This window comes from Chiloscyllium plagiosum, unplaced genomic scaffold, assembly GCF_037043375.1.
Source record: "Chiloscyllium plagiosum isolate Xiang-an unplaced genomic scaffold, Cpla_swu_hap1 HiC_scaffold_36, whole genome shotgun sequence".
Lineage (NCBI taxonomy): Eukaryota > Metazoa > Chordata > Chondrichthyes > Orectolobiformes > Hemiscylliidae > Chiloscyllium > Chiloscyllium plagiosum.
The window spans coordinates 34,027,634-34,054,385 of NW_028270174.1; the positions used below are offsets into that span (position 1 = coordinate 34,027,634).

General features: G+C 43.3%; 1 protein-coding gene and 1 long non-coding RNA gene across 2 annotated transcripts in view; one reads left to right on the forward strand and one right to left on the reverse strand.

Moving 5' to 3' along the window:
• LOC122539397 (palmitoyltransferase Hip14-like) overlaps positions 1 to 5,415 on the reverse strand; it is a 79,714-nt gene extending 74,299 nt beyond the window's left edge. The window contains exons 1-2 of the mRNA XM_043674189.2: positions 5,270 to 5,415; positions 4,446 to 4,852 (exon numbers count right to left, since the gene is read on the reverse strand). Of these exons, the coding sequence (XP_043530124.1) occupies positions 4,446 to 4,852; positions 5,270 to 5,415 (553 nt within the window). The remainder of the gene's footprint in view (positions 1 to 4,445; positions 4,853 to 5,269) is intronic.
• The window catches only part of LOC148139924 (uncharacterized), a 200,257-nt gene that overhangs the window by 100,619 nt on the left and 72,886 nt on the right, over positions 1 to 26,752 (forward strand). The window lies entirely within an intron of this gene.

A 26,752-nucleotide genomic window follows, 5' to 3' on the forward strand; every position in this document is an offset into this window, starting at 1 on the left:
AATTACCCGTAGTATTAAGTGAAGGGGTAAATGTAGGGGTATGGGTGGGTTGCGCTTCGGCAGGTCGGTGTGGACTTGTTGGGCCGAAGGACCTGTTTCCACACTGTAAGTAATCTAATCTAATCTAATCTAAGTTCCTGGCATAGTAAGTCAGACCCAATATCCAAAACCAGACCAGGCACTGCTCGCTAGGATCATAGTCACAATCCTCTCCTCATAGGAGTCAAAGGATGGAAAGCACACCGGTGTTTGGAGTCTTTCTGCCATATTGTAGTCTGTTTTCCTGAAGGAATGGGATTGAAAGGCGGGTACTACAGAAGATAGAAGTGGATGGCATAGCTGTTACTCTTGATGCAATTGGGGAGATGTCCCAAGCAAATGAGTGGGCAGCACAGAGGACATGCAGGGTTAGTGTTATTGGAGATTGTGGTGGGTATGAATTAGAAGAAAGATGTTTCAGGCTATAGTGAGAGTGGTGAAGCATGTGCCATAGTGAGAGGTGGGTACAGTGGCAGAGTTAGTGTAATGTATTGGACAGAAGATGGTAGCACTTATGCTGGCAGAGGGGAGAAGGACAATGAACCGACCGTCAAAGCAGGAAATTCCTTCATGCTGCTGATATTGCTTTAAATTGGGAGGCAACCTCAGACCAAGCTGGTGTGTGGTAGCATCCCTGCTGTCTTGGGGGGGGGGGAGCAGGAAGTCCTGCCTGTGCATCATCCCATCCACCAGGAAATCTAGGAGCTTGTCCCATGAAGCAGGATACCCACATCCTCCTGTCTGCCATGTCAGTGGAAAATGTCAGGAGCTGTGCAGGGCAGCTGTGGACAGACTGCTTATCCACATGCACAATGGGATTTTCAGCTGGCATGGGCACGAGGGATGCTGCTGAATTCCAGGGTATTCAATGAGTTGCAAATTGTTGTGAGAGTGGCACGTGGTAAGATGGGGCAGGTAGTGGAAATGGGGGACTTCATAAGGGATGGGCAAGTAATTTATGCCTTGAGCTTGTGAGATAATGCAAGAAAGGCCTCTAGAAATCTCAATGCAATTTGAATTTAGCCAATAAAATGTAAGATTCAGTCCAAAGAGTTGGAAGAAGGAGGGTATCTTCCGGATGGCAACCAGTAATGAGTGGACTGTCACAAGGATTAGAGCTAGGTCCACAATTAATTACAATATACATTAATGACTTGGATGAAGACAATGAACGTATTATTGCAAAGTTTGTTATGACACAAAAATAGGTGAAAAGTAATATAGTGAGGATGAAACAAAGAGTCAATACAGGGTTGGAGACAGGTTACATCAGTGGGCAAGAATTTGACAGATGGAATATCATGTGGTAAAATGTGAGGTTATGCACTTTGTCAGGAAGAATAGAGGAGCTGAATATTATTTAAATGAATAATGACTGCAGAAACTTGCAACACATAGTGCTTTGTCATGCAGGAATTACAAAAAGCTTGCAGCTAAGCTCACTGGGTAATAAGGGAAAAAGTGAGGAATTCTTAATGACTGTTGAGGCTGGGTGTTTAAACATATTCAAGGCTCAAATAAACAGAGTTTTAATCAGTAAGGGAATCAAAGGTTATAAAGATGGGGATTGAGTATTATCAGAGCAGCCATAATCTCTGTGAATGGTTGAATAGACTCAATGGGCTGAATGGCCAACTTCTGCTTCTATGACTTAATTTCCGAGCTATCTTTGCATCATCAATAAATTTGCAAGTATATCTTCCATCCCTCTATCAAATTTACTTCTGTAAATTGTAAACAGTTGGAGTCCCAGCATCAATCTCTGTGGCACACCACTCAATATATTTTGCCAAATTGACAAGGACACATTTATGCTTATTCTTTGCTTCCTGTTGGTCAGCTCATTTTCCATTCATACCATATGTTACCTCCTACACATCAGCTTCTGCTTTCATGATAATCTTTGGTGTGGCATTTTATCAAATGCCATCTGGATGTCTAAGTACAGTAAATCCGCTAGTTCTGCTCTATCTACAGCATATGTCACCTCCTCAAAGACTGGTCAAACATGATTTCCCTTTCACAAAACCATGTTGACTTTATCGGATTGTGTTCAACTTGTTGGAAGTGCATTGCTATAACTTTTTCAATAATAGCTTCTGACACTTTGTTCTTTAACATTGTTTTAGTTCATTGAAGAAACTTGTTTAAAGTCTCAATAACAGTAATAAAGAAAAACAAATTGATTACTTTTAATATGGTCTGTGGAGTCATGGGGCTTAATTTTCAGTGCCCACCTCATATTAGATTTGCAAACCTTGCAGGTCAGCTACTTCATCTGTTTGAACAAAGTTTCACCTATTATGCATTAACAATGTGCCTTAAGTCTAATCATAGATAGGACCACTAATGTTTGATGGGAATTGAAAAAAAAATCTTCATAACTCCTAGTCTTGTACTTCTTCACATGAGACTGCTATATTATTCATAATTTGTACTAATCTGTGGTTGATTGTGTACTGTCGGTCTCCACATAACAAAGTAGTCACTTGTATTAAAATCGAAGCATTGGTATGAATCAGTTTAACTTGGCACTGAAAGAACAGCTGCAAGTAACTGTAGCCCAAGAATGGATAAACTAATTTAAAGTAACATCTTCACAGATAGCAAATGGATGAAACATTTTCAACAAGCTAAAAATAGTTTCTATTTTTAGTCCCAAAACAGTATTGAGGTTTTCAGCTGAAATTAAATAATTGTAGTAATACATTAAGTAATGTGGATTGGTTCTATTCTGTGCTTTGAAAGACAAATAATTAGAATTGACTAATATAAAAACATTCATGGCATGCTTTATATAAACATTGTGAATCACCCTAGCATTAGATTCAAAATTGCTACATTATTCAACATCTGTAAATCATACATTGTTTGCAAACAAGAATACATCCAACACCTTTTTTGTTTAGAAAACGTGTGTATGACTCAGTCGCTAAAAGTAATTCGCTTCCCAAGTCCATTACAGCGGTGTGCAAGTGTTAACTGTGTGAGAAAAAGCTTTGGATAAAAGTTACACAGTTATAGCAGGCAAGGCACAGCACTTATTAATAAATGGTTTACAATCAAATTGAGACGTTTCTGATGCCTGGCTTGTGAGAGATGTATCAGAATATCTTGAAAACCAGCAACATTTTCTGTTTTTAAGAAACTAACACTTGTCAATATTTTATCTTTGTTTTGTTTTTGTGCCAGCCCTTCAATGCCGACTCTTTGTCTGTGGAACACAAGTTAATGTACTTTGCACATTTGCTGTGCACACTTTAAACCCAATTTCCCACTTATTTATATAAACCTGAAACTGTTGATACAAATAAATCCTAATCTCTTGGTTGAAATTTACCCATCAGTAATAAATGTATATTTTTCTAAGTACACAAAGTTCAAACAGATCAAATCATGTGTAGAAGCTTAAGAGCAACTGCGTTATTTTAATTCTGTTGTCTGAATGCACATTTTTGGTCCATAAACCACACTGTATAAACTCCATAATTTCTTTGCAATTTTAATCCAAAGACACACACTCTTTCTTGCCTTGAAACAATGTGATCAATTTTCGAACATACCTCTGTGGTTAGGCCTAATATTATTTTTGGCATGGCAGGCATTATAGCATGACTATAATGAATAATTGGTTTTCTCTTGTCTGAGCAGGTGATTAGATTCAAATTTGATGAAATGGAAGTTGGAACGAATTTTCTATTTTGATGCTCCTTTTTATAAATATTCTTTCCTGTCCTAAGCTCATCTTTCCTTATCCAGTCAGCTGGTAGTATAAGCATAGTCAATTTGCTTCCTCATGATCTGACATCCTATCTACCAACCACGGCAAGGCCAGTTCTGAATGTCAGCAGAAGTTACAAGCTGAAGCCTTTATCTTGGTTTATGAAATCAACTCATCAAGCTGTTATTTGCCGCCAATCCAGTTTTGTATGTTCTCAAGTGATAATAGGTGCATAGATTTAAGATGGATTACGTTAATTGTTTACAAGATAAGAATGTCCATCCTGAAAACATATACACAGACATATTATTGACTGAAAATAATCTGGGTCTTATTTTTAAATTCAGATTAAGAAGGGAGTAATATATCTAATTGGCTGCAGTAAATTATGTTGTAAAATAATATCTAGAGAAAATGATTGGCCACAGCTGACTGGTTACGGTAGTACAGGCATTAATAGATTACTTCTTATTGACTATGAATAACCAGAAAATCAAATCCAGGGTCCCTGTTGAGCTTACTAACACAGCTGTCTAATTGGCTGTGCACTGTTGTTACTTCCACGGAACCTTTATATTGTTCATTACATATTAACACTCAATCAGGGCTACAATAGTTTACGAGTTCAATTCACAAAGGAAACCTTCAAAATGTACATCGCAGAAACATAATTGTTACACCTCACCTTTAAATGCAGCCCAGTGCAGTGCATTGTCACCTTGGCTGTCACATGCTTGCAGACTGGCTCCTTTCCCCACCAGGTAGCAACAGAGGGCAATGTGTCCATATTGCGAAGCTATTATTAAAGGAGTGCATCCTCTCTGATCCCTCTCGTCAATTGAGACGCCAGCTTGCAGGAGGATTTCTGTAACAGGGATGTGTCCTTTGACCGCTGCCCAGTGAATAGGTCGCTGCGCCGGTTCAGAGCGGCTGGGCAGATTCACAGGGAGTCTCAAATCTACCAAATACCTGAGAAGCGAGACGGAAGCGGTGAGCGCTGCCCAGTGCACCAGAGTGTGTCCGTTCTCATCGTACTGACACTGATGTGCTAGCTCTCCCATCTCTGCCAGCGTCTGCAGTTCGGACAGACTCCTACAGGGAAATAGGAACAGGAAGCAAGTGCAGTTACTTCTGCAATTAATTCTAACATAAATTATTGAAATCAATAACGACATTTACGAAAGATAGCGGGGAAATAAGTTTTAATTCCAGTCGGATTTCCTAAAACTTCATTTTCATTAATCGATTCCACTTGCTTTATAAAGAAAGTTTCTCAATCAACTTGTGCTGTCTCACACAAGTAGCCGAACGCCTTTATGCTCAATATATGAACCACACACACACACACAGAAAAGTGCTTAAAGTACTGTGTGTGGTTCTGCTGAGAGAGAGAGAGAGAATAAAGAGATAAATGACACCCACACTCCTACAGGGGATAACGGCTTGGGAAACGGGGAGGTATAAACGAGAGAGAAGAAAGTGAATAGATGAGTGCAGCGCGCCACTCACCCGGTTAGCAGAGCAGGGACGGTGTGTTGCCAATGCCCGTGTCCCGAGAGATGGGCCTCACCAGCGGGTTGGACTTTGCCGCCTCTCCCGGGTGCTCCACGGCGCCTGGAGCCAGGACTGAGCTGGGTATAAGCAGCCGCCACCATCTCCGGGAACTGAACTTGTCTTGGGTGTGTACCCACTGAATAGTCAGCTCAGCTCCACCTCCCTCAGTGCCATGTGGCTCTTGCTCCATGTGGGTGATGTACTAACCACACACGGTCTGCAAAGACACTCCAGTAGCCGGAGCGCCCTGCTCCTTCAGGTCCAAGTGAGTGCAAACAGCTTCCAATATGGTTACAGAGCAGTGCCTTCAATCCTTGACCAGGGACAAGTTATGTTGTGCTGTGCAGCAACATGTTCCCATTAATATGGGTGACGCTTGGTGAACAATATTACACCTAGTTCCAGGTCAGTGGAACCGCCCTCTTCTGGTATTGGGAGATGTTTTACAGCATCTATTATAATGTACATTAAAAAAAAGGATACTGGGTCAACCATCTGTTTCACTATTTTTCTGCTGTTGAATCATAGAACCCCTACAGTGTGGAAGCAGGTCATTCTGCCCATCAAGTCCACATGGACCCCCTGAAGAGCATCCCACCCAGACCCACTTCCCCTTCCTTATCCCTGTAACACTGCACTTCCTATGGCTAACCAACCTGGCCTACACATTCCTGGACACTACAGGCAATTTAGCATGGACAATCCACTTAACCTGCACATGTTTCGAGTATGGGAGGAAATCCACGCAGACACGGGGATAATGTGTAAACTCCACACAGGCAGTCACCCAAGGCTGGAATCGAACCCAGGTCCCTGGTGCTGTGAGGCAGCAGTGCTAACCGCTGAGTCACTGTGCCACCAACCAGCTAGCCTAAGCCCATCCCATTCAGTATTACTTTCTTCTTGCCATAGAGAGGGAGTTATAGAGTCATAGAGCTAGGCAGCATGGAAATGGACCCTTCAGTCCAACTTGTCTACACCGACCAGATATCCTAAGTTAATTGAGTCCCATTTGCCAGCACTTGGCCCATATCCACCTAAACCCTTCCTATTCATATACCCATCCAGATGCCTTTTAAATATTGTAATTGGACCAGCCTCCACCACTTCCTCTGGCAGCTCATTCCATACATGCATCACCCTCTCCGTGAAAAAGTTGGTCCCTTTTAAATCTTTCCCCTCTCATCCTAAACCTATGCCCTCTAGTTCTTGACTCCCCCCACCCTCGTGATTTTATAAACCTCTGTAAGGTCACCACTCAGCCTCCGACGCTCCAGGGAAAACAGCTCCAGCCTGTTCAGCCTCTCCCTATAGCTCAAACCCTCCAACCCTGGCAACAATTGTAAATCTTTTGTGAATCCTTTCAAGTTTCACAAGGGGCAGCACATTGACTCAGTGGTTACCACTACTGTGTAACAGCACCAGGCACCCAGGTTCGATTCCAGCCTTGGGTGACTGTGTGAAGTTTGCACATTCTCTCTGTGTCTGTGTGGGTTTCATCTGGGTGCTCCAGTTTTCTCCCACAATCCAAAGATGTGCAGGTCAGGTGAATTGCCCATAGTGTTTAGGGATGTTTGGGTTAGGTGCATGAGTCAGGGGTAAATGTAGGGGAATGGATCTGGGTGGGATACTCTTTGGGGGGTCAGTGTGGACTTGTTGGGCTGAAGGGCCCGTTTCCACACAGTAGGGATTCTAATTCTAAATTCTAACATACTGAAAGAGGGAGACCTGAAATGCACACATTATTCCAAAAGTGGCCTAACCAATGTTCTGTACAGCCGCAACATGACTTCCAACTCCTATACTCAATGCTCTGAACAATAAAGGAAAGCATACCAAAATTTTGAGGCAATAGAGCAGATACAATGCCCCTGACCACCTCATCTTCTGTTTGGGAACCTTGCAGCTCTCCAGATTCAATAGAGAGTTCAGTAATTTTAGGTCCTGAACTCTACGTTGTCCTAGCCCCCTACCCCACACACCAGGCCTTGTTATCACATAGTCTGCCATTACACACTACCTATTGTTAGCCACTAACAATCTCCATTAACAGCTATTCACCTTTCTAGGGTGGCATGGTTGCTCAGTGGTTAGCACTGCTGCCTCACAGCACCAGGGTACCAGGTTCAATTCCAATCTTGGGTGACTGTGTGGAGTTTGCACATTCTCCCTGTGTCTGCGTGGGTTTCCTCCGGGTGCTTTGGTTTCCTCCCACAATCCAAAGATGTGTAGGTCAGGTGAATTGGCCATGCTAAATTGCCCATAGTGTTAGGTCAATTAGCCAGAGGGAAATGAGTCTCGGTGGGTTACTCTTCAGAGAGTCGGTGTGGACTGGTTGGGCCGAAGAGCCTGTTTCCACACTGTAGGGAATCTAATCTAGCCAGATCGCTATCAACTCCTTTGTCTGTCCAGCCATTCTTCTCTTTCTTTGGGCTCTATCCCCACCTACCATTTATTCCTTACCCCCTCCCCCATCCTATCTTCTGTGTACAAGCCGACATTTTCCTAGCTACCATCAGTTCTGAGAAAGGGTCATTGGACCCAGAAGGTTAACTTCAATTTTTCTTCATAGATGCTGTCAGACCTGCTGAACTTTTCCAGCAACTTCTGTTTTTGTTCCTGATTATACAGCAATCGCAGTTCTTTCCAGTTTTTATTTAGGAGTGTTTGGGGTCCTGCATGGGAAGGGAGAAAGTGAAATGGCAGGTTTTGTAACTCCAGCACCAACATAGGAAGGGTTATGGAAAGGGGAGCAGGTATGGGAGTAATGGACGAGTGGACCAGGATGTTGTAGAGAGAATACTGAAAGGAAAGGCCAACATATTTTTGGAGATGGCGAAAAGCTGGAAGTGGTAGAAATGGCAATAGTTGACCACTTTAATGTGGAGGCTAATGGTATGAAGGCTGAGGAGCAGGGAGATCCTATCACTATTTTTTAGGAGTAGGATCAGTAAACCAACAAAAGGTCAGTTTAAAATGCCATAAAAGATCGGTTTATAACATAAGGAACAAGATCTCTATTGCATCAAAAAACAAACATGGATGGCTAAAGAGATTTGAGACAATGCAACAAGTCAAAAAATAGTATAGATTCTGGTGAATCCAGAAGGTGCAAAGGATACAAAATAGATGGTAAGAGTTATATAGAATAGTGTGGAAAATAGCTTGCAAGGAAGGGATACTAAAATCAACACAGAATACTTGTACAATTAGGATTCAGGGGTTCTGAGCAATGTGGAACCTTGGAAAATGATAATGGTGATAATGTCAATGAAAAGAAAGAACTAGAATTCTACTGAATAATTACTTTGAGCTGAATCTTACCCTGCTACCTCACAGCACCAGGGACCTCGGATCAATTCCACCCTTGTGTGGAGTTTGCACATTCTTCCCATGTCTGCGTGGGTTTTCTCCGGGTTCTCCAGTTTCCTCCCATAGTCCAAAGTTGTGCAGGTTAAGTGGATTAGCCATGGGGTTACAGGGATAGGGTAGGGAGTAGGTCTGGATGGGATGCTCTTCAGATGGTCAGTGTGGATTCGATAGGCCAAATGACCTACTTGCACACCGTAAGGATTCTATGATATTTTGGCACTGTGTCATTTTTGTCATATTAGATTGGCATTGGGGAATGAGCCTGGCCAATTGGTTGAAGGTTTAGTGGGGCAGCATGGCGAGAGCAGTGACCATAATTCTGTAAATTTAAAGTTACTTATGGATAAAGATAAGAGTAGTCCTTAGGTAAAATTATTATACTGAGGCAAGACTAACTATGGCTAACTAACTAATATTAGGCAAGAATGGGATATAGAGTTTGGGGTGGCTGTTTGAGAATCAATCCACATTCAGGACCTTGAATGGCGAGGAAAATTGAGGGCTTAGAAAGAAAAAGGAAGCATACATAATGTTTAGGAAACTGAAGAGAGACAGACCCCTTGAAGAATATTGAAAAGAAAACAGGAAATAACTTAAACGATGAGTTAGGATGGCTAAAAGGAGCCAGGAAATGTCCTTAGCAAACAGGATTAAGGAAAATCCCAAGGTATATTATACATATATAAGGAGTAAGAGTGTAGCTAGGAAAAGGGTAGCTCCACTCAAGGACAAAAGAGGGAAATTATGCGAGGAGCCAGAGGAAGTGAGGTCCTTAATGAATACTTTCATTAGTGTTCCCAAAGTAAAAAAACAGTGGATGGTGAGACTGGAGAGGGGTGTGATGATACTCTAGGACATGTCGACATAAAAAAAGAGACGGCGTTGGGTATTTTGAAAAGCATTAAGGTGGACAAGTCCCCAGAACCTGATGGGATCAATCTAAGAATATTGAGGAAGGTGAGGGAGGAAATTGCTGGGGCTTTGTAGAAAATCCTTGTGTCTTCTTTAGTCATAGGTGAGTTCCAAGAGGACCAGAGGATAGTCAATGTTATTCCTTTGTTTAAGAAGGACGACAGAGATAATCCTGGAAATTATATGATGCTGAGCCTTATTTCAGTGATAGGGAAATTATTGGAGAAGATTCTTAGGGGCAGGATTTATTACATTTGGAGAAATATGAACTTATTAGTAAAGGCATCATGGCTTTATGAGGGGAGGAAGTGACAGAGTTGATTGATGAGGGCAGAGCAGATGTTGTCTACATGTACTTCAGCAAGGCCTTTGACAAAGTCCATCATGGCTGGCTGATACAGAAAATGAAGTCACATGGGATCTGTGATGAGCTGGCCTGAGATACAGAATTGGCTTGGTCATGAAAGACAGAGAGTAGCTGTGGAAGGGTGTCTTTCTGACAGGAAATCTCAGGGAAATTGATGTTGAATTAAGGAGAAGATGCATCAAAACTAAAAAAAAAGACGAACAACAATGAAGAAAATAATATAATTATAGATTAGTATATCCCAAGGATGCGATGGTTTGCATCCCAGAGTTTTAAAAGTAGCTGAAAACATTACAGGTACCTTAGCTATAATATATACATCATTTTCTTGAATTAGGAACCATTTCATTAGATTGGAAGTTTGTGCATGCCACTTTGTTATTTAACTTTGAAATTATAGACAGCTAATAACACTGGCCAATTCTAAAGCCAATATTTAAGAATGACTGAACACTGAAAATTTTCAGCAGTTCTAGGAGAGCTATTTGTAAAGGGTAGGTGTTCTTATCAAACTTTATTGAATTTTGTGAAGTGGGAACTAAAATAGTTAATTGAAAATGTTAATTGATTTTTTCTATTTGAACTTCTTGAAGGCACGTATAAACGCTCGCATAAAAGACTGTTTGAATTTCAATCTCATAGAGTTGTAGGTAAATTCTTGTCCTGGATAATTAACTGATCATCAGGAGACAGAGAGGTTAATAGGAAAATATTCTAATTAGCGGAATGTAACTATTGGTGTTCAGTACATATCTCAGTTGTGGCCTCAATTATTCACTGCTTTTATCAATATCAGGATGGTGTGGTGGGTCAGTGGCCAGCAGTGCTGCCTCAGAGCACCAGGGACCTGGGTTCGATTCCACCCTCAGGTGACTGTCTGTGGGAGTTTCCATATTCTCCCCGCGTCTGCGTGAGTTTCCCTTGGTTATCCGGTTTCCTCCCATAGTCCAAAGATGTGCAGGTTAGGTGGGTCAGCCGTGGGAATTACAGGGATAGGATGGGGGTGGGGGGGAGGGGGGTGCTGGGGAGTTGCTCTTCAGAGAACTAGTGTGGACTTGATTGGCCAAATAGCCTGCTTCCACACTGTAGGGATTCTGTGATCTGGTATATTGGGATAGAAAGCCATAGATCTAAATATATGTTGATGCCAATTAAATAGGTGACATCGTAAACAGTGCAGATGGAAGCAGGAAGCTACAAAGATATATGAACAGATTAAGTGACTGGGCCGAACTTTTGCATATAGTTTGGAATATAATCAAATGCAAGGTCATCCACTTGCATCTAGAACAGAACAGGATACTTCTTATCTGATAAAAAATGCTAGAAAGGCAGTAGCCCAAAGAGACTTGGTGGTCCAGGCATGCAGATCAATATAATGTTAAGAGCAGGCATACAAAAAGGCTAATGGAATACTGGCCTTTCTATCTTAAAACTTGACCACAATGTTGTATGCTTTAGAAGCTGTTTATCTACAGGTTGCCAAGGATTGAGCTTTCCAGATTTCCAGAAACCCAGACCTACAAACAGAAATTGGAGCCCAGTACCCATTGACAACTATTTACATGCTTTGAAAAAAAAAATTCTGAGATAGTTCTTTGACTGCAGCTTACAAAACTGAAATTGGCTGCAAACTGACTCTTAAAACACAAAGAGTAATCCACCTTTCGAAGAAGGTTCCAGCAACCAAACTAATAACTCAGGGTAGGTAAAGTCACTGTAGTCTTATCAGATCATAGGGCTGTTCTCTTGCTAGAGAGATTCTGGATCAATGGTGCTGGAAGAGCACAGCAATTCAGGCAGCATCGAGGAGCTTCAGCAAAATCGACGTTCCGGGCAAAAGCCCTTCATCAGGAATAAAGGCAGAGAGCCTGAAGTGTGGAGAGATAAGCTAGGGGAGGGTGGGGGTGGGGAGAGAGTAGCATAGAGTACAATGGGTGAGTGAGGGAGGAGATGAAGGTGATAGGTCAGGGATGAGAGGGTGGAGTGGATAGGTGGAAAAGGAGCTAGGCAGGTCGGACAAGTCCGGACAAGTCAAGGGGACTGGAAGTTTGAAACTAGGATGAGGTGGGGGAAGGGGAAATGAGGAAACTGTTGAAGTCCACATTGATGCCCTGGGGTTGAAGTGTTCCGAGGCGGAAGATGAGGCGTTCTTCCTCCAGGCGTCTGGTGGTGAGGGAGCGGCGGTGAAGGAGGCCCAGGACCTCCATGTCCTCGGCAGAGTGGGAGGGGGAGTTGAAATGTTGGGCCACGGGGCGGTTTGGTTGATTGGTGTGGGTGTCTCAGGGATGTTCCCTAAAGCGCTCTGCTAGGAGGCGCCCAGTCTCCCCAATGTAGAGGAGACCGCATCGGGAGCAACGGATACAATAAATGATATTAGTGGATGTGCAGGTAAAATTTTGATGGATATGGAAGGCTCCTTTAGGGCCTTGGATAGAGGTGAGGGAGGAGGTGTGGGCACAGGTTTTACAGTTCCTGCGGTGGCAGGGGAAAGTGCCAGGATGTGAGGGTGGGTCGTAGGGGGGCGTGGACCTGACCAGGTAGTCACGGAGGGAACGGTCTTTGCGGAAGGCGGAAAGGGGTGGGGAGGGAAATATATCCCTGGTGGTGGGGTCTTTTTGGAGGTGGCGGAAATGTCGGCGGATGATTTGGTTTATGCGGAGGTTTGTAGGGTGGCAGGTGAGCACCAGGGGCGTTCTGTCCTTGTTACGGTTGGAGGGGTGGGGTCTGAGGGCGGAGGTGCGGGATGTGGACGAGATGCGTTGGAGGGCACCTTTAACCACGTGGGAAGGGAAATTGCGGTCTCTAAAGAAGGAGGCCATCTGGTGTGTTCTGTGGTGGAACTAGTCCTCCTGGGAGCAGATACGGCATTCTTGAAATGCAAAATGTAAAATAAAAATTTAAATGTAAGGCAAGTATTCATTATTGCCATTCTATAATTACTCCAAATTAATTACACGCTCTCAATGTAATTATTACGTATATTTCAAACATTCAAATCTTCAAGATAAATATTTGCATCTCAAAATACCCAGCACAATCTTACCAGAAATTTTGAACTTGTCATGCTGCAGTATATCAATAAATGTTTGGTCACTGCTCTGATGAAGAGTCATCTGGACTCAAAACATTAGCTTGTTCTCTCTCCACAGATGCTGTCTGACCTGTTGGGATTTCCAGCATTGTTGTGGTCAACTGTTAGTCTATACTTCTGTGTTTTGATACAAGTAGACAATTAAAATGGCTGTTATAATCCGATGTGTTGTCCAGGTACAAACCACTTGTGACTTTTGTTAGGGTAGAGTGCTTGATCTCAAATACTTCAAGACCGTGTAGACATCCAAATATCTGTGTTCTTAGTTATAATGGGTATTTTAGCAATATGTAATTTCAGTATCATTTTAAAACTGATGTTTTATAAGCTGCTCTTGCTTTCAGGAATACAATTTTATTTTAAATTACTGTGAAGATCACTAGTGTCTTCACAGCTTTTTTAAAAAAAACATTCTTTATTAATTGTGTATGAAGTTATTCTAATAATGCTTTAAAATTGCATTTACCGATTGTTCTTGCATCTGAAGTGTTTGCAAAGTCACAATCTTCCAATGTTATTTTACAATGTTTAAATTTGATTTCACCATTCCTGTCTTCAGTATATGTTGAAGTATGGCCCTGTTTTAAATGTTGCACCTGTGTCCCAAGGCATCCTTTATCACTGCAGCAATCCTTGTTTTACTAGTAGGTACATCAGCTTTACTTTTCCATTAAGTTTAGTACCCTTTTCTCTAAGGGTTATAACTCACCGCTAATGGCCCATTATCTCTTTGCTCTGTGGCTGAACCCCTACTCAAACCTACTACCTTCTGCCTAAATATGAATATCTGTCACCCCCACAGGCTTCTCTGTGCTTTTATCCCTGGGCCTGGCTTTCTCATCACCCTGGAGTACAGCTACTAAGATGTTATAGCTACCACAAGCTGACTGACGTCTGTTTAAAAGCTTCCAGCTGCTGACTAACTGGCTGAACCAATTACTTGTTTTTCCCTCCATTCCTCCCTTTGACCTACTCCAGGAGAAAACAGACCACAATAGGGCAGAGAGCCAAGACAGGTGGTGGTGTGCCCGACTACTTACTCCTCACCTCCTCTGAGGAGGGGATCCTGTCTGCACGTGATCCATTTACCCTGATTTATCTGTGTAGTAACATCTGCCTGTAAAGACAACACCTTTCACTGTATCTCGAAACCTGTGACAGTAATAAATCAGCTGACTGACTATACCCAAGCCTAAGAACAGATATTGGACCAACCCTTTTACTGACTGTACTGGGAATTTTGGGAATCTCGGCACCTAGATTCCATCCAGTGATTGGGAAAATAGGAGAATGAGGCAAGGTTAAGCAATAATGAATTGTAGAATCCCTACATTGCAGAAGAAAGCCCTTTCGCCCATCAAGTCCACACTAACCCTTCAAAGATCATCCCAGCCAGACCCACCACGTCATGGTAATTCACATGGCTAATCTACATAACCTGCATATTCTTGGACAGAGGGAGGAAACTGGAGCACACAGATGCAAGGAGAGCATATAAACTCCATACAGACAGTCACTTGAGAGTGGAATTGAACACTTGGTGCTGTGAGGCAGCAGTGCTAACCACAGAGTCACTGTGCCACTCCAATGAGAATGATAATGAGGATGATAATCTGCGATAATCGTCTTCTCTCTGTTCACGGGTGAGAATACCATCTTGGAGTTGGCTGAAAAATATGACTTATTTGTCTTAGTCGAAATGTGTGGCATTGGAAAAACACAGCAGGTCAAGCAGCAAATGAGGGGCAGGAGAGTCGATGTTGCAGGCATAAGCCCTTCATCAGGAATGTAGGGGGTGGGGTGGTGTGAAGGGGGTTGAGAGGTAAATAGGAGTATGAAGGTTGGGGTGAGGTGGGTGTGAAGACGATAGGTGAATGCAAGTGGGGGTGATTGTGATAGGTCAGTAGGGAGGGTGGAGCGGGTAGGTAGGAAGGCAGATGGACAAGTAGGAGAGGTCAAGATGGCGGTGCCGAGTTGGAGAGTTGGATCTGGGATAAGGTGGGGGGAGGGGAGATTTGGAAACTCATGAAATCAATGTTGCTGCCGTGTGGTTGAAGTGTCCCAAGGTGGAAGATGAGGCATTCTTCCTCCAAATGTCAGGTAGCTTGGATCTGCCGGTGCAAGAGTCCCAGGACTTGCATGTCCTTGGTGGAGTGGGAGATGGAGTTGAAGGGGTTGGCCACACGATGGCAGGGTTGTTTGGTGCGTGTGTCCCAAAAATGTTCCCTGAAACATTCTGTGAGTTGGCGTCCTGTCTCTCCAATGCAGAGGAGACCACATCGAAAGCAACAGACACAGTAGATGAGGTGTTTGGGTGTGCAGGAAAGTCTCTGCTGGATGTGAAAAGATCCTTTGGGCCCTTGGACAGAGGTGAGAGGGGAGGTGTGGGCAGCAAGGGAAGGTGTCAGCTGTGGAAGATTGGTTGGTGGGGGGCATGGACCTAATGAGACAGTCACAAAGGGAATGGTCTCTGCGGTATGCAGATGGGGTGGGGAGGGAAATATATCTCTGGTGGTGGGGTCTGATTATAGGTGACTGAAATGGTGGAGGATAATGTGCAGTATCTGGAGGTTAGTGGGATGGAAGGTGAGGACCAGAGGGTTCTATCCTTGTTGCAGTTGGAGGGATGGGGTTCAAGGGCGGAGGTGTGGGAAGTGGAGGAGATATACTGGAAGGCATTGTTGATCATGTATTAGGAGAAGTTGTGGTCCTTGAAATAGGAGGCCATCTGAGATGTCCTGGAGTGGAATTGCTCCTCCTGGGAGCAGATTTAGTGGAGATAAGGGAATTGGGAGTAAGGGTAACATTTTTACAGAGGGGTATAGGAGGAGGTGTAGCCCAGGTAGCTGTGGCAGTCAGTGGGTTTGAAATAGATGTCCATGTTGAGTCGGTCACTGGAGAGGTTCAGGAAGGGGAGTGAGGTGTCTAAGGTGGTCCAGGTGAACTTAAGATTAGGGTGGAAAGTGTTAGTGAAGTTGATGAACTGTCCAACTTCCTCGTGGAAACACAAAGTGGCACTGATACAGTCATCAATGTAGCGGAGGAAAAGTGGGGGTTGGTGACAGTGTAACTGCGGAAGATGGACTGTTCCACGTATCCATTGAAGAGGCAGGCATAGCTGGGGCCCATGTGGGTGCCCATGGCTACAGTCCTCCGCTACATTGATGCACCTCTGCCCTTGAACCCCACCCCTCCAACCACAACAAGGATGGAACTCCCGGTTGAAAAGTGTGGTGCTGGAAAAGCGCAGCAGGCCAGGCAGCATCCGAGGAGCAGGAGAATCGACGTTTTGGGCATAAGCCCTTCTTCAGGAATGAGGCTGGTGTGCCAAGCGGGCTGAGATAAAAGGTGGGGGGGGGGGAATATTGGGGAGGGGCGCTGGGAATACAATAGGTGGAAGGAGGTGAGGGTGAGGGTGATAGGTCAGAGAGAGGGTGGGGGCGGAGAGGTCGGGAAGAAGATTGCAGGTCAAGAGGGCGGTGCTGAATCCAGGGGTTGGGACTGAGATAAGGTGGGGGGAGGGGAAATGAGGAAGCCGGAGAAATCTACATTCATCCCGTGTGGTTGGAGGGTTCCTAGGCGGAAGATGAGGCGCTCTTCCTCCAGGCGTCGTGTGGCCAGGGTCTGGCAATGGAGGAGGCCAAGGACCTGCATGTCCTTGGTGGAGTGGGAGGAAGAGTTAAAGTGTTCAGCCATGGGGCGGTTGGGTTGGTTGGTGCGGGTGTCCCAGAAGTATTCCCTGAAATGTTCCGCAAGTAGGCAGCCTGTCTCCCCAATGTAGAGGAGGCCACATCGGATGCAGCGGATACAGGAAATGATGTGTGTGGAGTTGCAGGTGAATTTGCGACGGATATGGAAGGATCCATTGGGGCCTTGGAGGGAGGTGAGGGGGGAGGTGTGGGCCTAAGTTATGCACTTCTTGCGGTTGCAGGGAAAGGTGCCGGGAGTGGAGTTTGGGTTGGTGGGGGGTGTGGACCTGACGAGGAAGTCGCGGAGGGAGTGGTCTCTCCGGAACATTGATAGGGGTGGGGAGGGAAATATATCCTTGGTGGTGGGGTCTGTTTGGAGGTGGCAGAAATGACAGAGGATGATACGATGTATCCGGAGTTTGGTGGGGTGGAAGGTGAGGACCAGTGGGGTTCTGTCCTGATGGCAATTGGAAGGGCGGGGTTCAAGGGCGGAGGAGCGGGAAGTGGAGGAGATGCGGTGGAGAGCATTGTTGACCACGTCGGAGGGGAAATTGCGGTCTTTGAAGAAAGAGGCCATTTGGGGTGTTCTGTAGTGGAATTGGTCCTCCTGGGAGCAGATGCGACGGAGGCGAAGGAATTGGGAATATGGGATGGCGTTTTTGCAGGGGGAAGGGTGGGAGGAGGTGTAATCTAGGTAGCTGTGAGAGTCGGTCGGTTTGTAGTAAATGTCTGTGTTGAGTTGGTCGCCCGAGATAGAAATGGAGAGGTCTAGGAAGGGGAGGGAGGAGTCTGAGACAATCCAAGTAATTGAGGTCGGGGTGGAAGGTGTTAGTAAAGTGGATGAACTATGCAACCTCCTCGTGGGAGCACGAGGTAGCGCCAATACAATCATCGATGTAGCGGAGGAAAAGGTGGGGAATGGTGCCAGTGTAACTGCGGAAGATGGACTGTTCCACATATCCGACGAAGAGGCAGGCATAGCTGGGGCCCAAGCGGGTGCCCATGGCTACTCCTTTGGTTTGGACTCCGACGAAGAGGCAGGCATAGCTGGGGCCCATCCGACGAAGACGCAGGCAAAGCTGGGGCCCATCTGACGAAGCGTTCCGGAGAGAGACCACTCCCTCCGCAACTCCCTCGTCAGGTCCACACCCACCACTAACCCAACCTCCACTCCCGGCACCTTCCCCTGCAACCGCAAGAAGTGCAAAACTTGCGCCCACACTTCCCCCCACACTTCCCTCCAAGGCCCCAATGGATCCTTCCATATCCGTTGCAAATTCACCTGCACCTCCACACACATCATTTACTGCATCCGCTGCACCCGATGTGGCCTCCTCTACATTGGGGAGACAGGCCGCCTACTTGCGGAACGTTTCAGGGAACACTTCTGGGACACCCGCACCAACCAACCCAACCGCCCCATGGCTAAACACTTTAACTCCCCCTCCCACTCCACCAAGGACATGCAGGTCCTTGGCCTCCTCCATTGCCAGACCCTGGCCACACGATGCCTGAGGAAGAACGCCTCATCTTCCGTCTAGGAACCCTCCAACCACACGAGATGAATGTAGATTTCTCCAGCTTCCTCATTTCCCCTCCCCCCACCTTATCTCAGTCCCAACCCCTGGATTCAGCACCGCCCTCTTGACCTGCAATCTTCTTCCCGACCTCTCCGCCCCCACCCCCTCTCCGGCCTATCACCCTCACCCTCACCTCCTTCCATCTATCGTATTCCCAGCGCCCCTCCCCAATATTACCACCCCACCCCCCCACCTTTTATCTCAGCCCGCTTGGCACACCAGCCTCATTCCTGAAGAAGGGCTTATGCCCAAAACGTCGATTCTCCTGCTCCTCGGATGCTGCCTGGCCTGCTGCGCTTTTCCAGCACCACACTTTTCAACTCTTGTCTCCGGCATCTGCAGTCCTCACTTTCTCCTAGAACCCCCTTGGTCCTCACCTTCCACCCCACTAATCTCAGGATACAGCAAATTATCCTCCACCATTTCCACCACCAACATATAGCCCTCCTAGCTCCTCCACCCTCACCTTCCTATTTATCTCTTGGTGGCACCCCCCCAAAAAAATTCCTGATGAAGAGCTTATGCCCGAAATGTTAACTCTCTTGCTCCTCGGATGCTGCCTGGTCTGCTGTGTTTTTCCAGCACCACACTTTTCGATCTCCAGCGTTTGCATGCCTCACTTTCTCCTTAATTGTCTTGACACTGAGAAGGGCCTTTCTCAACATCTGACCCAATTTTCTCAAATATTCTGTCATTGTTCAGGGCCTAGAAAGATTCTGCCTAATATGTCTGCCCTCAATGACTTACGTTGTCTTTCTTGTTCATGTCTGGCCTGCCTTGTATAGTTTAAAACATTTTGCCCACATAATTAGATTCCATGGACTGGCCTGCTTAGTGCCTTGTATAGTTTAAAACATTTTGCCCACATATATAGATTCCATGATTATCTCAATTTTCCTATTTCTGCATCTTCCTCCAGCCTTACATCATCTTCCAACTATGATGCAGGTGCAGAAACAGGCTATCCAACCTAAGGAGCCTGCTTCAGCATTCAATTAGATTGTTGCTGATCTGGTAATCCTCAAATCCATTTTCCTGCTTTATCTACATTACATTTGATTCTCTTCCTGATTAAAATTGTCTCTCTCAGCCTTGAAAATACTTAATGACTCAACCTTGACAGCCTTCTGTAGTAAAGAGTTCCACAGATTCACTAAAATCTGGGAGAGGAAGAAAATCTTCCTTCTCTTTGTTTTAAATCGGCAATGCCTTACTCTGACATTATGCCCTCTGCTCCAAGACTCTCCCACAAGGTAAAAACCTCTCAGCACTTACTTTGTCAAGCCGCTGAAGAATCTTATATTGTCAATAAGGTCACCTCTCATTCTTTTAAACTCCAGTAAATAGAAACCCAACCCACTCAACCCCTCCCCATAAAGGTAATCTCTCCATACCCGAATCATTTTAGTGAAAGTTCCCTGAATTGTCTCCAATGACAATATATCTTTGCTTGGATATAGGCACTGAAACTGTTTACTGTATCCCATCTGTGGTCTGACTAGTGCTTTGTGTAGATTAGGCAAAACATCCCAATTTTTATAATGTTTTCTGAAATTAATGCCAACAGTCTGTTTGCACACAGACCTGGATGCTAGATGGATGTGATTCATGTAAGAGAACCCTCAAATGCAGTTTTCTAAAGTCTTTCTCCATTGAAACAATATTCTGCTGTTATATTCATCCTGCTAAAGTGCTTGCCTCACATCTTCCCTCATTATCTTCCATCTGCCAAGTTTTTGAATACTCATTTAACCTGCGTACTTTCCTCTGCAGACTCTGTGTCATCCTCATTGCTTGGCTTCCCACCTGTTTTTTTATTATTCATATACTTGGTGACAGTACATTAGCTTCCCTCATCCAAATCATCAATATATATTGTAAATAGTTACAGCCCTAGCACTGATTCCTGTGGCACTTCACTAGATCTGGTTGACACTTTAAAAATGCCATCTTTATCTTAAATCTGTGTCTTCTATTCATTAGCCAGTCCGCCAAACATGCTGATATACTACCCCCAACAGCATGGACTCTATCATTTGAGGAGGGAGGTGGCCTTTTGTGCAATACCTTATTGAACGCATTTGAAAATCTAAATTTATTACATCTACTGGTTCCCTTATACATATCCTGCTTGTTATCTCATCAAATAACTCTATGGTTATATCCTCTTCATGCAACCATGCTGACTCTGCTTGCTTATGTTATTTCTAAATTATCTACTCACTCATCCTTTCTTATAGACTCTTAACATTTTCCCAAACCCTTCTTTATTTCAGACCTGTTCTGCAACTCCTCTCTGTTGAGGTGCCATACTTTAAACCAATGCTGGTTATGCTCTGAAGCGTGGGTCCAGACGCAAGCCAGCTTTGGAGGTGTGAGCATCAACAATGAAGTATTCTTGTTCAGATTTACATTTGCCTACCTGGTATATAACTGTTAATTCCAAAGGAAGCAACAACATTGCAACTGGTGACCAGAATAGGATTTGGCCCACGAACTATGTGCAAACACCTCCTGAGGGAGCAAATCACCTACTGCCATTTGCTTGTCTTTATTCCTTAGCCCTGTATTGTTTTTCATTTTCAGATAATGTGATAATTTCCTTTTTAAAGCCTCAATTCGCTGTACCTCTGCCACACAGGGCATTCCAGGTTCGAATCAATTGCTGCAGGAAAAAAGGATTATGTTTTTGCCAGTTACCTTAAATCTGCGACCTCTGGTTCTTGATCCTTTCATCAGTGGGAATAGTTTCTCCATATCTACTCTGTCCAAACCACTGGCAATTTGGAATACTTATTTCAAGTTTCCTCTCACCCCAAGTAGAAGAGTCATAGCTTCTCCAATGTTTTCACGTGACTGAAATTCCTCATCCTGGAAATATTCTACACCCTTTCCTAATACTTTCACATCTTTCTTAAAGTGAATGGTGTGCAGAACTGGACACAGTACTTCAGTTGAGGCTGAACTAATGTTTTATACAGGTTCACTTGTACTGATAAAGCCTAGGGTGCTCTTGGTATTTTCTAATCTACTTGTTCAGTGATGTTTTACACAACTCCAGAACAGGTGGGACTTGAACCAGGACTTCCTAGTTCAGAGGTAGGGACATTGCTTTCTGTGCTTCAAGAGCCCTTTAAACCTATGATTCTGTATGCCTTATAAAATACATTCCGATCAGTTAAAGGGTTTGAAGAGATGCTACCAGCTAATTTGTCAATTTAAGATCATAAATTAAAGTGCTGTTCACATTTTCTGTTTGTTAATATATTAAATTTCCTAAGTACTGACAATTCAAACATGAGTTTGGAAAGTATGTTGGATAATTCAGACCAATTAAAAGTCTCAAATTAACCTAGATGCTTCAAATTTGAGAGATATAATCAGGTAAGACTGGGACACTCTGTTAATGAATGATACTGAATTTTATTAAGTGCTGTCAAACAAAACAATATACCATGTAAGGACTGCAACAAACACTACATTGGGACAAACAGGCACAAAACTAGCCACCAGGATACATGAACACCAACTAGCCACAAAACGACATGACCTTCTCTCACTAGTATCCTTACATACAGATAAGGAAGGACACCACTTTGACTGGGCCAACACATCCATCCTAGGACAAGCCAAACAGAGACATGCATGAGAATTCCTTGAAGTATGGCATCCTAACCAGAACTCTATCAACAAACACATCGAGTTAGATCCCATCTACCACCCCTTGAGAAAAAGAACAGAAAATGACATCACCAACCCAAAGAAACCCAAACATATAAATAGAAAGCAGGAATCAACAGCAGTGCTTCACCTGGAGGCCCACTGACGATGTTAACTAGTGGGGTGACGAAACGTCTGGAAATGAACCTTCGAGCTCAGTGAGCAAGCCTATATCCAAAACAACATATCCGATTACCAATTAAGGACTAGTTACATGATAAACACAAGATACGAAATATTACAGTTATCAGAAATACAAGACTTTAAACTGCAAATGCAGAAACTGGTCAGAAAATCTTTGCTTCCTTGAAACGCCACGAGTTTTTATGCTGATGGAAACCCGGTTACCACATGAAGGTTTTTACCCTGAGAATCACCTCAAAAACTAGGTTAGCTTTGAATGATCTAAATCCCAGACTGAGGCAGAAATATGCTCTGACTGTCTATTGGATAAATTAGTACTTCAGGGAGCCTTCTTATTATATTCAAAACTGAGCTTAATCTCCTTAATTAAAAGTTGTTGTTGAAATCTAATTTGCTAAAAATCTGGTAACTGTTAATATGGTTGGATCTATCTAAGTACACACATTGCCTTAAACCTGAAGACTATGGAGTATTTTGAGTGTTCACCTCATCTTTAGCATTGCTTTATTCCTTAGAATGTTGACAATTCAAGATCAAAGGGCAGTACTAAACAATAAAGCATGGTGGCTCAGTGATGAGCATTGCTACCTCCAAGCTCCAGGGACCTGGATTTGATTCCACCCTTGGGCTAACTGTCTGTGTGGTATATACACATTCTCCCTGTTGGTGCCTTGATTTCCTCCCACAGTCCAAAGATGTGCAGGTTGCGCTCTGGGAAATGCAGGGTTATAGGGATTGGGTAGGTCTGGGTGGGCTGCTCGTCACAGGATTGGCATGGGTTGAATGGCCTGCTTTCAGATTCTAGGCATCTACAATTCCTAAGACTCTGGAGGTGTATTGCACCTTCCCACAATCTTTTCTAACAATACTTTTCAAAACATAGATGATAAATGCAATATATAGACCTCAATACAAGTACAGCTTTATTAGGTACTGATTATTTAATACTTATTTTTAAATTATAACATAATTCAGATACTTATTCTAATCTGTCATTTATTACTGGATGGTGACTCCTTCATAATACTGGTAATTAGTGTTCTGTAACTGGGTTAGTGGAACAGCACAGGATGGTTCCTTTGCTTTGGTAGACAGGAAGTATATGTGTATTGTTAAACGCCTGTAAAAATGGCTAAGTTAAGCAATCTAACCCTGAAATTAATAATCTAAAATCCAGGTTGACTGACAGAAATGTGGAATATCTTTCTTTCCACTCGTAGTGCAATGCAATGCTTGAATTTCAAAGTAATTTGAGAAGGAATTTCATTAGTCAATGTTGTAAATGACCCCAGTGAGGAGCTGGACAGCTACCTCAACCCAGCGAGGGTCCAGCAGTTCGTGCTCACCATGGGGATGCAGACAGTTACCCCAGAGTCAGGACAGTCAAATGGACAATGGGAACCCTATAAACTGGGGGTTAAAGAAGGTTCCTTTGCTATCGTATAACAGGGGGTCCACTCAGTAGTTGGGTTCCGCTGAAGCCTCAGCTAAATATTTAGAGACTGGATGGTTAATAAACAGAATTGTAAATACGATAACTGTAAATTCGATTAACTCAATCTGTTCTCTGTAATGTTAAGACATGCAATGTATATATATGAACGGCATGACCAATTGTACAGGTACCAAAGATTTATTTCTATGAATAAAGTAGTTTGAAATAAAAAAACTGTTCATTTAGAACGAAGTTAAAAATGTCCATCTAATAGAATGAAAATTTATTTTAATCACAATGAACTTAAGGAAATCCAATGCTTTTAATTTACTTCAGTTACTTCAATGCAGAAATGAAAACTGGTCAAATTTGCAGACATTACTAAATGCAGGAACTAAAAAAAAGATCTGAAGCAGAAGTTAACCCTAACCCTAACCTTAATCTTAAACCAACCCTAACCATAACCCACCAAATTAGTAGTTTGAAGATATATTGAGGAGAAACACAGCAGATCAACGCATGGCAAATGTAAGATGCTGCGTTTTGACAGAAAAAAAGGGCAACATCTGAAATCCCTTGAGTCATGTCAAGTCAGATGACTGAAAGCATAAATAAATTATTGCAGTGCTGGAAATCTGAAATTAAAGCAGAAAATTCTGGAAATGTTGAGGAAGTCTGGCAGCACCTGTGGAAAAAGGAAGAGAATTACCGTTTCAGGTTGGTGAACCTCTGTGAATAATTCTGACATTGGAGAGAGAACCTAAGAGTTTTACTTGATTAGAGCAGCAATTAACACAATAAATGGAATGCTGTTCTATAGTTAACAAATGCCAAACAGGAGGTTTACAGCCTGAGAGTCAGCATTTCAACCAAGCTGAGCAGGCCCTTTTTTACAGATCGATTATTGATAATATCAACAGTATTGTAATTCTAACCCAGTCTGAGTGGGGAAGACATTGACAGTTCTGTCAGGCCAAAGCAAGACAGATGACTGGCCACCTGGGTCCAGGGTCCACAAAGAAAATTTAAAACATTCTTCCTTGTTCTTGCAACGCTTTCCTCTGTCACAAGACTGCCACATAATCCCTCTCCTCACATATAGTTGCATGCTGTCAGGCAACTCTGATGTGCCCGATTTTGCAGAAACCAGTTGTGTCCTGCAGTAGATGAGGATCAACCAAACAAACTCTGTACATTAAACCATGAGAATGAAGCAAAGGAGTTGAAATAATCCTAGCCTGATCTCTGCAGCATTGAGAGAACACATCTCATCTTATCTCACCGGCCATTTCCTGAAGCTCACCTGGAATGCAATCAGGCTGTTTATTTTCCCTAATAGAATGCTGATTTTGATTTGATCTATTATTGTCACCAGTGAAGAGTATTGTTTGTGTGCTAATGAGACAAATCATAGCTGAGTACATCAGGATAATAGAACAGAATGCAGAATATAGTGTTACAGCTGCAGAGAAGGTGCAAAAAAGGTCAATTCTAATATATGAGAGGTCCGTTAAAAGTCTGATCACGGTGGGGAAGAAGCTGTTCTTAAATCTGTTACATGTACAGAGGGCCAATGGCTCTATGAAAGCTTAATTTCAATGATTACAGCTGAAATTTGAGGTAAGGAAATATTGTATGTTAGCAAATTTCTGTCAAAATGTTCTTCCCTTGTCTACATATGGCATAGATCTAGAGTTTTGGCCTGAGGACATTTTGGAGGCCTTGTTGGTTTTCCTTTTGAAGTTATTGGTCAGCCTTTGCTGACCTGTCAGGCTGCCATATATTGTTTTTTATTATTATAGCATCCCCATAGTGTGGAAACAGGCGATTTGGCTCAACAAGTCCACACCAATCCTCCAAAGAGCATCTCACCCAAACCCATTATGCTACCCTATCCCTCTAACCCTGCATTTCCTATGGCTAACACACCTAGGGTCTTCAGTGGGCCTTTCAAAATGAAGCAGCACAGACCTCTCATAGCTCACTCACTAAACCATTCTATATCCCTTTGTAGTGTTATCTCCATAACTCACTTTCCTATCTTTGTGTCGTCAGCAAATTTAGCGACTACACCTTTGGTCCTTACAGCGAGTCATTTAAATAAATTGTAATAAGTTGTGGACTGAGCACTGACCTGTATGGCCTGAGCACTGACACCACTCATGAGATCTCATCAGCCTGTAAAAGACCTATTTCTTCCTGCTCTCTATTTCCTATTAACAAGTTAACCTGCTATCCATGCCAATATGGTACTTCCTACACCATGAGTTTTTATTTTTCACAATAACTTTTAATGTGGCAACTTATTAAATGCCAGCTGGAATTCTAAATATAATACATCCACTGGTTCCCCTTTATCTACAATACAAGTTACTTCAAAGAACTCCAATAAATTAGTTAAACACGATTTGCCTTTGACAAACTCAAGTTGTTTCTGTTTGATTATCTTGAACTTATCCAAGTGTCCTGTTATAACATCTTTAATATTAGCTTTAAACATTTTCCTGCTGACAGATATTAAGCTAACTAGCCTGTATTTTGCTGCTTTCTGCCTCTCTACCTTTTTGAATAAAGGAGTAACATTAGCTCTTTTCTAACCAAAAGGAACCTTTCCCTGGATCCAATGAGTTTTGGAAAATTAGTTAATTTAGTTAATCACGGGTGACATGTCCCTGTCTTATAATCTTTCCTATTTGTTGGAATATATCTATTGTTGTGCTCTCTGGAATGTCACCTAAAATGTTTGCCACTGCAGCTTGATTTACCTATCCCTTAACATAAATTGCCATTTACACTAACTCTGCTTTCATGCTCTCATAAATACCCTTATTTGAATTTAAAATAGTAGTCTTGGACCCACTCCTTACTCCCTAAAACTCAATGTAAAATTTAATTCAATTATGGTTGCTGCTACTCAGGGTTGCTTGGCTATAAGGTCAATAATTAATACTGCTTTGTTGGTCAAAACCCAGGTCAAGTATAGTCCAACAGGTTTATTTGGAAGCCCTAGCTTTCAGAGGACTGCTCCTTCATCAGGTGGAGCAGCACTCCAAAGGCTAGTACTTCCAAGTAAACCTGTTGGTCCATAACCTGGTATTGTATGATTTTTAACTTTGTACACCTGG